General features: G+C 43.8%; 1 protein-coding gene across 1 annotated transcript; it reads left to right on the top strand.

Annotated features, from left to right (window-relative positions):
• Positions 1–7,431: 7,431 nt before the first annotated feature.
• Positions 7,432–8,584, top strand: LOC109754086 (uncharacterized). Its single transcript, XM_073498461.1, has one exon. It carries the CDS (start codon positions 7,468–7,470, stop codon positions 8,347–8,349), a length of 882 nt encoding a protein of 293 aa, XP_073354562.1. The 5' UTR covers positions 7,432–7,467; the 3' UTR covers positions 8,350–8,584.
• Positions 8,585–10,363: the final 1,779 nt, after the last annotated feature.

Raw genomic sequence — 10,363 nt, 5'->3', positions numbered from 1 at the left:
TTTCTCTGGGCACTGTCTAGAGTTTTACTAGCATAATGGATAACATTCAATTTCTTATCAACTCTTTGTCCTTGGACAACACCAACAACATAATCACTAGCATCACACATAATTTCAAAGGGTAAATTCCAATCAGGTGGTTGAACAATAGGTGCAGAAATCAAGGCTTTCTTAAGTATTTCAAATGCTTCTACACAATCATCATCAAAAACAAAAGGAACATCTTTTTGCAAGAGATTAGTGAGAGGCCTAGAAATTTTATAGAAGACTTTAATAAACCTCCTATATAAACCAGCATGACCAAGGAAACTTCTTATACCTTTGATATTTTTAGGACACGACATCTTTTCAATAGCATCTACTTTAGCTTTATCCACTTCAATACCTCTTTCAGAAATTTTATGTCCCAATACAATACCTTCATTAACCATAAAGTGGCACTTCTTCCAATTCAAGACGAGATTAGTTTCTTCACATCTCTGCAAAACTCGATCAAGGTTGCTTAAGCAATCATCAAAAGAAGTTCCGTAAACGGAGAAATCATCCATGAAGACCTCAACAATCTTTTCACAAAAGTCAGAGAATATAGCAGTCATACATCTTTGAAAGGTAGCAGGTGCATTGCATAAACCAAAAGGCATACATCTATAAGCAGAAGTACCGAAAGGGCAAGTAAAAGTGGTGTTTTCTTGGTCCTCTTTTGACATAGGTATTTGAGAGAAACCAGAATAACCATCTAGAAAGAAAAAATGTGTATGTTTGGATAGTCTTTATAGCATTAGATCAATAAAAGGTAGAGGGTAATGATCTTTTCTAGTAGCTTTGTTCAATTTGCGAAAATCAATTACCATTCTATAACCGATAACAATTCTTTGTGGAATCAATTCATTCTTATCATTAGGAACAACAGTAATACCTCCCTTCTTAGGGACACAATGAACGGGACTTACCCATCTACTATCAGCAATAGGATAAATTATACCTGCCTCCAGAAGCTTTAGTATTTCATTTCTTACCACTTCCTTCATCTTAGGATTAATCGTCGTTGGTGATCAACAACTGGTTTAGCATCGGGCTCTATATTAATTTTGTGCTGACATAGAGTGGGACTAATGCCCTTAAGATTATCAAGCGTATATGCAATAGCGGCACGGTGCTTTTTCAGAGTTTTCAATAATCTCTTTTCTTCATGCTCTGGAAGGTTAGCACTAATAATAACAGGATATATCTTCTTTTCATCAAGATAAGCATATTTCAAAGTATCAGGTAATTGTTTAAGCTCAAACACGGGATCGCCCTTAGGTGGAGGAGGACCCCCAAGGATTTCAACATGCAAATTGTGTTTCAAAACAGGCCCTTGATTAAAGAATATTTCATCTAATTCCTTTCTTTCATTCATAAACATATCATTTTCATGGTCTAGCAAATATTGTTCTAAAGGATCAGTAGGAGGCACGACAATAGAGGCAAAGACCAATAATTTCATCCTTACTAGGCAATTCTTTATCATGGGGTTGTCTATGAAATTTAGAGAAATTAAAATCATGAGACATATCCCCAAAACTTACAGTAACAATTTCTTTCTCACCGACTATCTTAGCATTAACAGTGTTCAAGAAAGGTCTACCAAATATAATGGGACAAAAATCATCTTGTGGGGAACCAAGAACAAGAAAATCAGTAGGGTATTTTATTTTCCCACACAAGACTTCAACATCTCTAGCAATCCCAATTGGTGATATAGTATCTCTATTGGCAAGCTTAATAGTAACATCAATATCTTCTATCTCAGCAGGTGCAATATCATTCATAATTTCTTGATATAAGGTAAAAGGAATTGCACTCACACTAGGACCCACATCACATAATCCATGATAACAATGATCTCCTATTTTAACAGAAACAATAGGCATGCCAACAACAAGTCTATGTTTATCTTTAATATCGGGTTTAGCAATCCTAGCAGCTTCACCACATAAATAAATAACATGCTCATCAATATTATCAACCAAGAGATCTTTAACCATAGCAATACTAGGTTCAACTTTAATTTGTTCAGGGGGTGTAGGTGTTCTAGTATAACTCTTACGAACCACAGTTGAAGCTTTAGCATGATCCTTTATTCTAGCAGGGAAAGGTGGTTTCTCAATATAAGCAGTAGGAACAACGGGATCAACATTATAAGAAATAGTTTGTTCTTCAACTTTAATAGGTTCTACTACTTTAAATTCAATGGGATGATGATATTTAAACAACTTCTCCTTAGGGAGATCAACATGATTATCAAATGATTAACAAAAAGAAGCTACGATCTCAGAGTCAAGTCCATATTTAGTGCTAAATTCACGAAAAACATCGGTATCCATAAAAGATTTAACACAATCAAACTTAAGGTTTATACCTGACTCACTACCTTCGTCGAGTTCGCAATCTTCAGAATTGTGTTTAATTCTTTCCAATAAATCCCATTTGAATTCAATGGTCTTCTTCATAAAGGAACCAGTACAAGAAGTATCGAGCATGGATTGATCATTACGAGAAAGCCGAGCATAAAAATTCTGAATAATAATTTCTCTTGAGAGCTCATGATTGGGGCATGAATATAACATTGACTTAAGCATCCCCCAAGCTTGAGCGATACTTTCTCCTTCATGAGGCCAAAAATTATATATATAATTCCGATCACGATGAACCAGATGCATAGGATAAAACTTCTGATGAAATTCCAATTTCAATCGGTTGTAGTTCCATGATCCAATATCATCACATAGCCTATACCATGTCAATGCATTTCCCTTAAAAGATAAATGGAAGACCTTATTCTTGACTTCATCCTCGGGCAAACCTGCAAGCTTCAATAATCCACAAACTTCATCCACATAGATTAGATGCATATAAGGGTGTAGTGTTCCATCTCCTGCATAAGGATTAGCTAGCAGTTTCTCTATCATACCCAAAGGAATTTCATAATAAATATTTTCAGTAGGTTCAGTAGGTTGAGGGGCAACTCTTTGCTCTTCCGGTCGGGGTGACGATACCCCGAACAAGCCCCTCAAAGGATTATTATCCATAGTAACAAGTAAATTTCAACACACTATATAAATGTTTCCTTACCAAATTCCACTTACCAAAGGCGCTTCACTCCCCGGCAATGGTGCCAGAAAGGAGTCTTGATGACCCACAAGTATAGGGGATCTATCGTAGTCCTTTCAATAAGTAAGAGTGTCGAACCCAATGAGGACCAGAAGGAAATGACAAGCGGTTTTCAGCAAGGTATGCTCTGCAAGCACAGAAATTATCGGTAACAGATAGTTTTGTGATAAGATAATTCGTAACGGGTAACAAGTAACAAGAGTAACTAAGGTGTAGCAAGGTGGCCCAATCCTTTTTGTAGCAAAGGACAAGCCTGGACAAACTCTTATATAAAGCAAAGCGCTCCCGAGGACACATGGGAATTACTGTCAAGCTAGTTTTCATCATGCACATATGATTCACATTCGTTACTTTGATAATTTGATATGTGGGTGGACCGGTGCTTGGGTGCCCTTCCTTGGACAAGCCTCCCACTTACTATTAAACCCTCTCGCAAGCATCCGCAACTACGAAAGAAGAATTAAGATAAATCTAACCATAGCATGAAACGTATGGATCCAAATCAGCCCCTTACGAAGCAACACATAAACTAGGGTTTAAGCTTCTGCTACTCTAGCAACCCATCATCTACTTATTACTTCCCAATGCCTTCCCCTAGGCCCAAATCATGGTGAAGTGTCATGTATTCGACGTTCATATAACACCACTAGAGGAAATACAACATACATCTCATCAAAATATCGAACGAATACCAAATTCACATGATTACTTATAACAGGACTTCTCCCATGTCTTCAGGAAAAAAGGTAACTACTCACAAAGCATATTCATGTTCATAATCAGAGGGTATTAATTATCATTAAGGATCTAAACATATGATCTTCCACCAGATAAACCAACTAGCATCAACTACAAGGAGTAATGAACACTACTAGCAACCCACAGGTACCAATCTAAGGTTTTGAGACAGAGATCGGATACAAGAGATGAACTAGGTTTCAGAGGAGATGGTTCTGGTGAAGATGTTGGTGGAGATTGACCCCCTCTCGATGAGAGGATCATTGGTGATGACGATGGCTTTGATTTCCCCTCCCGGAGGGAAGTTTCCCTGGCAGAACAGCTCCGCCGGAGCCCTAGAATGGTTCTGCCCAGGTTCCGCCTTGAGACGGCGACGCTTCATCCCGAAAGCTTCCTTCTAATTTTTTTCCAGGTCAAAACACACCATATAGCAGAAGATGGGGACCGGAGGCCTGCCAGGGGCCCACAAGGTAGGGGGCGCGTCCAGGGGGTAGGGCGCGCCCTCCACCCTTGTGGATGGCTGGTGGCCCCCCTCTGGTGCTTTCTTCGCCCAATATTTTTTATTAATTCCAAAATGACTCTCCATAAATTTTCAGGACTTTTGGAGTTGTGCAGAATAGGTCTCTAATATTTGCTTCTTTTCCAGCCCAGAATTCCAGCTGCCGGCATTCTCCGTCTTCATGTAAACCTTGTAAAATAAGAGAGAAAAGGCATAAGTATTGTACCAAAGTAAGTAATAACATCCCATAATGCAATAAATATCAATATAAAAGCATGATGCAAAATGGACGTATCAATGTCCGTCGGGCCGACCCAAACGGACAAAATGCGGACAAAAACGCCGTCCGTTTGGGTCGGCGCGTTGGAGTTGCTCTGACACCAACAGCCCAGTCCCCGCCCACATGCCTACTAATGATATACCTTCCATCCAAATATATAGGGTCTAATATGTTATTTAAAGTTTTCTTTGACCATCGATAAGACTAATAATGTATTCTATCATTGGAAACTCCTTTCATATACAAATTTAATGATATATATTTTATAACATACACATAATGTTGTTGCTTTAATCTCTGGTCAATGATAACCCCAAAAAACATATTTGTCCCAGTATATTTACACGGACGGGGTATGTTAGGGCATCTCCAACGGCGACTCTCAAACCGCCCGGTCCGGACATGTTGTGCCATCCAATACGAAAATGTATCGGTCCGCAAGGTGTCCATACGCACTTTCTTCCGCAAACCGGAGACAAACGGAGGGGGGAGGGGGCTTTGTGGACGTCCAGACAGCTGCCATGCCAGCTTCTGACTGCCCTGACCCACCAAAAAACACTCACTGCCTCTCGCGGGCTTTCCATCAAACTCCCGTGAAGCATTCTTGCCAGCCGAGAGCATGCAACAGCCGTCACTGATGCCGCGGTTTGACCGGACGGGAGGACGGCACAGACGGGCGCGACCTCTCACTGTAGGCATTGAAGTGGTGCACCGGCCAAGAAAGTGCCGCCCGCTGCACGCCCGGCTGAACATGCCTCCTTGCCGCATGAAAATGGCCATAGACTGCCCGTCTTCCTCCATTAAACCATCGGGTGCGCCGAGAAACCTACCTCAGCCACATGTCCGTTCGCAAGCTGCCCGCCATTAAACACAACGCCGGTTGGTTCCGGCCATCCACCCACTATTTAAACGATGCTAGACGATGGGAAAAAATCGCACCACACTCCGCTCTCATCTCCTCCTTGCACACCAGTTTCTCCACAAGCTCCATGACATCCGGCGAGCAGAAAGCAGAGTTCTCCAGCATAAAAGCTCACTAGGTGGCCCGTTGAGCGCGCGGGATACGAGTCAGGCAACTCTTTGTTGCACTTCCGTCGACGATCCAGGCCAGCTCACGGATGCAGAAGCTCCAAGCCGGTGCGTCGTTCACCAATTAACCGAGGAGTGGCGAGTTGCTCCAGGCCAGCACGTGAGCTCCTCCCGTGCCCGGGACCGTGCCATCTGCCGTCAACGTACGCGTAACCGTGCCCTACCGAATGAGAAGGAAGCCGGGGCGAATGCGGGGATGGAGAAAACAGTGGGCAACACGTTCGCGGAAGCCGCCATCATCGAGGAGAAGTATAACACGGGAGGTGGCCGCTCCTCGGGTCCCATGAAGGCCACCACCGAGGCGACACCGACCTACACAGCCGGTGTCTTGCCCGATCGCAGGCCATCGTCGTCCCTTTCCGCTCCGGCTGAAGCACATCGCAGGGGTTCCACTCCGATGAGCAGCACTGCCGAACATGGGGAAGTGAGCCACCCTTGGCGCTGAAGCATACACCTTCAGTGCTCACGGCAGTCCGGCAAGTGGGCTGCCGGACACGGGGAAGACAATGGATATCCGTCGCGGCTGGCCGTAGACTAGTCAAGGGTATCCGTGTTGTGCGCATGGATATCCGCCGGCTCTGGCCGTAGAGAATAGTTTTACCTTAGTCAGGTATAGTTTTTTAGTTAAAAAAGGTACAAAATGTAATGAATGTCTTCCAGTTTATGTGAAATCCGCCTTGTTTGCATATCTCTTCCGGTTTATATCAAAATCCAGCATGTTTGTACGAATTCCGTCTAGTTGGTTTCAATTATTGTTGAAATGTATGCAAATAATGTTGGATAACAATCTCTTAGTCTCACATCCGTGTCCGCGGACTGGTAACGGATGCGTTGGAGATGCCCTTAGTCGCATTCGAGACCAGTTCAAAGGTGTGTATTTGGACTTTGGAGACCATGTGCATTAATTTTGGAAGTCGGATCTACGAAACGCGCGACCGAGTATTGTTGATACTACTAATTAGACCATTATAACTAAATTAAGATGGGATCCCGGCCGTCAGTGAACATGGCTAGCTAGCTACAGTTACTCTTCTCGGTTCTGCCGACCGATCCGGAGCCTTCCATGGCTAGCCAGCTCGATCGATCCTGGCCTGCCACTAGGTCAACTTGGACACAAGTAATTTTCACCGATCGACATACGTATCTCGTTGTTAATTTGCGCCTAGACTAGAACCAGAGTGCCCGACTCGGTCAAAGTTGTTGACAATGGGTTACTAAACCCTAGGTGAGGTAAGTCTCCGGGCGCCGCGGTGTTTCGGCGATGCACAATGCACGATGAACTCGGCGAGCAGACTAAGAGGAAATGCCAATGTCAAAGGATCCGAGTCCACTGTGATCGCATCGCCTAGCTACATCGATCATCAGCTTACGCGTACTTTCACATGTGTAGGGCATCGAACAGATATAACTAATCTGTCTGTCAGGCGATGGGAATATCTTGCATACTAGTTGATCTGCATCAATCAATAAATTACTGACAATTACATGCTGCACGTCTTGCTAGCGGCTAGTCTGGAACTAGATCGACATATACACAGTCAAAGGTACTACTGTCAGTCTGGTCATAGGAAACTTCTCATCGAATAACCCATTCACTGCATTACCAGAAGCACTCATGCAGGGGCCTCCAGCACTATATATACCCACCCAACCTTCTCCGCTCTCAGCACCCAACTCAGACCGTCTCACTCCACACAGCTCACTCGCAATGGCTACTAACACCAAGCTTGTAGCTCTTGGCTTTGTTGTCCTTGTGAGCATTGGGTTCGCCGATGCAGCAAGGATGCTAGCTAGCTCCTCCAGTGCTTCGGGTGGTGGGGGAGGAGGTGGCGGGGGAGGCGGTGCGAATGGTGGGAGTGGATGGGGTGGAGGGTCTGGATCGGGTGGAGGCTTGGGATATAGTGAAAGCGGTGGAGATTGGGGTAACAAGTGGAACTTCGCCAAGGGGTCTGGAGGAGGAGGTGGAGCAGGCGGCGGGGGAGGATCAAAGGGTGGATCCGGGTCTGGTTCCGGATCTGGTTCTGGTACAGGAAGTGGTGTGAGTGGCTCTGCATCAGCCCCTAGCGGCAATGGATACGCCAATGCTGATGGTAAGGGTGGGGGCGGGGGTGGAGGTGGGGGTGTAAACGGGTCTAGCGGAACCGGGGCTGGGTCTGGCCTGGGCAAGGGATATGGTGAGAGTGGTGTGTCAAAGGCACCGGCTCCTGTTGCTGGTGGTGATGGTACCAGCTACTCAGATGCTGGTGGTAATGGTAACGGTGGTGGCGGCGGTAACAACGGAAATGGAGGTGGTACCGGAGCTGGCGCTGGACAGGCCGGTAGCGACGACACTTCTGGAGGCTTTGCAAATGCAGGAGGAAGCGGCAATGGTGGTGGCACAACTGGAAGTGTCGCTGAAGGACCAAGCCTTGGAGTTGGATCTGGTGCTGGGTCTGGCTCCGCTCAGACCGGTAGCACTGGCTCTTATGGCGAAGGCTATGCCACAGGAATGGGTGGTGGCATGGGTGGCGGCACCGGTGAAAGCCAAAATGGAGGAACTGGCAACGGTGGAGGCAGTGGGTCCGGATCTGGTGGTGGAGGATACCACTAAATTACCCTTTGTGGAGCAAGACAGAACTTGGACCTCCACATGTATTTTAATTTCCTTTATTTTACTAGTATTACGCATTGAAGGACATGGGGTGTGCACTGAAGGGACGATCCTGAGCATAGGTGGAGGGAGCTATAGCATTTCTTGGATTAGCATTTAACTCCTACACCTGTTCAGGCGGGTTTGAATCAATAGACATAATAATAATGTGAAGGAGTACCTCCTTTGTAGTTTTTTCTATCTCAATAGTCAAATCGCTTGATTCTGCCGTTTTGTTTTCAATACCTTTTTGAGTTTTGACCAAATTTACATGTTCAAGTATGTTTCTTGTGTGCGTACCCACGAGAGTATGCAAGTCTGTGGTTTTCTAGAGCTATTCAAACTCTGACTTTTCTTTCTATTTGAAATTTTCCCTCGTGTTAAATTGGGTTGGTTTTTGAATCTCTATTAATAAAATTATTCCAATCTTAACCATCAACATAAAACGTAGTATTAAGATACCATATTCATACCATTGGATGCATGGTACAAAATGTTATTCCCTAATATATACTCAGGTGTACTACCATCATAGTACGTAATAATGTGAACCTAGTCAGAATTAGAGGACTGGGCGCACAAGCTATTGGTTCTTACCTGACTGATAGGTCTTGCCTGATACATCTTGTGATTGGTACATGAGACGACCAAATGCAATAGCAAATATAACTTGCGTGGTGGCAAACAGAGGTTCTCTTGAAACATGAGCAAGAATCATGATAGAGTTAGTTTAGAGACAGACAGAAAACCATGTGAAAAGCTGTCACTTCCAAAAGTGAAGTTATGAATTATGATGCACTCAAGTGGCATTGAACAGTATATAACAAATAATTGATTTTAATGTAGGAGGATGTCTTCCCATTAATTTTGGAAAAAACAACATGAGGAACAAGATCATGTTCGGTTCGGACACTCACAGGTAAGACTGCTTACAAGAAGAAATCAACAACAACAAAAAAGAACTAGATCGCTTCCTGTGTTACATTAGATTACCATCTCCAGGTACATCCGTCCATGCCTATTTTCATGTCCAGTAGACAGGGAGGGCGTCAAGAAACTGAACTGCGACATCATCAAAATTGATATATATTTACACTGGATAAATGCACAGAAATGCCGCCGCCTCCTCTTCTTGCCTTTCCCTAGCTGCCCAGATTTGAAAGCACGTTCCTATTGTTGAAGAAAAGCCATCAATATCATTCTACCATACTTTTTAGCTTGCTCTTGTTTCATCCTATCCTTATCTTTCATGGCAGCCAGGAAATAATTGTTTCTCTGAATCCCACACACTGCCCCTTCAATGTCTTTCACTCAGAGCGCGTTTCTTCAGCTTCTTCATGAGTTGTGTCCTCTCTCGGTCAGGACCGTAATCAAGACCCTTTATGTAACTGCAGAAAGACAAGCAAGGATGTATGAAAATCCATATCTAGACCATTTCAAAACAGGACAGGACAGACCAGAACAGAGGACGACAGAGGCAATAAGCTGGCAACATAGAATAGTTAGCAAATCCTCCCTCCGTAACTAATATAAGAGCATTTAGATCACTAAAATAGTGATCTAAATGCTCTTTTTTTTTGAAAAGGAGGCTCACCCCGACCTCTGCATCTGAAGATGCATGCGGCCATATTATTACTAAGTTCGAATAAAAAACAAAGTCTTAGCTCCATTACAGCTCGCAAAAGGAGCAAAAATAGAAAGAAAAACTCTAGGATAATAGGACTAGAACACTAGACGCCTATTTTATTATGAGACCGTCATCCAAACCGACCGAATATAGCCCGTGCTACCATCTCCCACTGGTTGCACCCAATAACCAAAGGCTCCCTGGAGTCTGTAGGAGTGAGTAAGGACCACGTACGGATCCATGCCGTAGTTCTGAAGATGACCTGCAAGAAAATTAAAATATGTTGTCTGTTAAAAATCATATCATTCCCGCAGTTTCATATAGCCCAAATAAGCGCACATATTCCAA

This window comes from Aegilops tauschii, chromosome 5 (genome assembly GCF_002575655.3).
Source record: "Aegilops tauschii subsp. strangulata cultivar AL8/78 chromosome 5, Aet v6.0, whole genome shotgun sequence".
In the NCBI taxonomy this organism is placed as follows: Eukaryota; Viridiplantae; Streptophyta; class Magnoliopsida; order Poales; family Poaceae; genus Aegilops; species Aegilops tauschii.
Note: the sequence above shows the minus strand (reverse complement) of the source record. Positions and strands in the feature narration are given on the sequence as shown.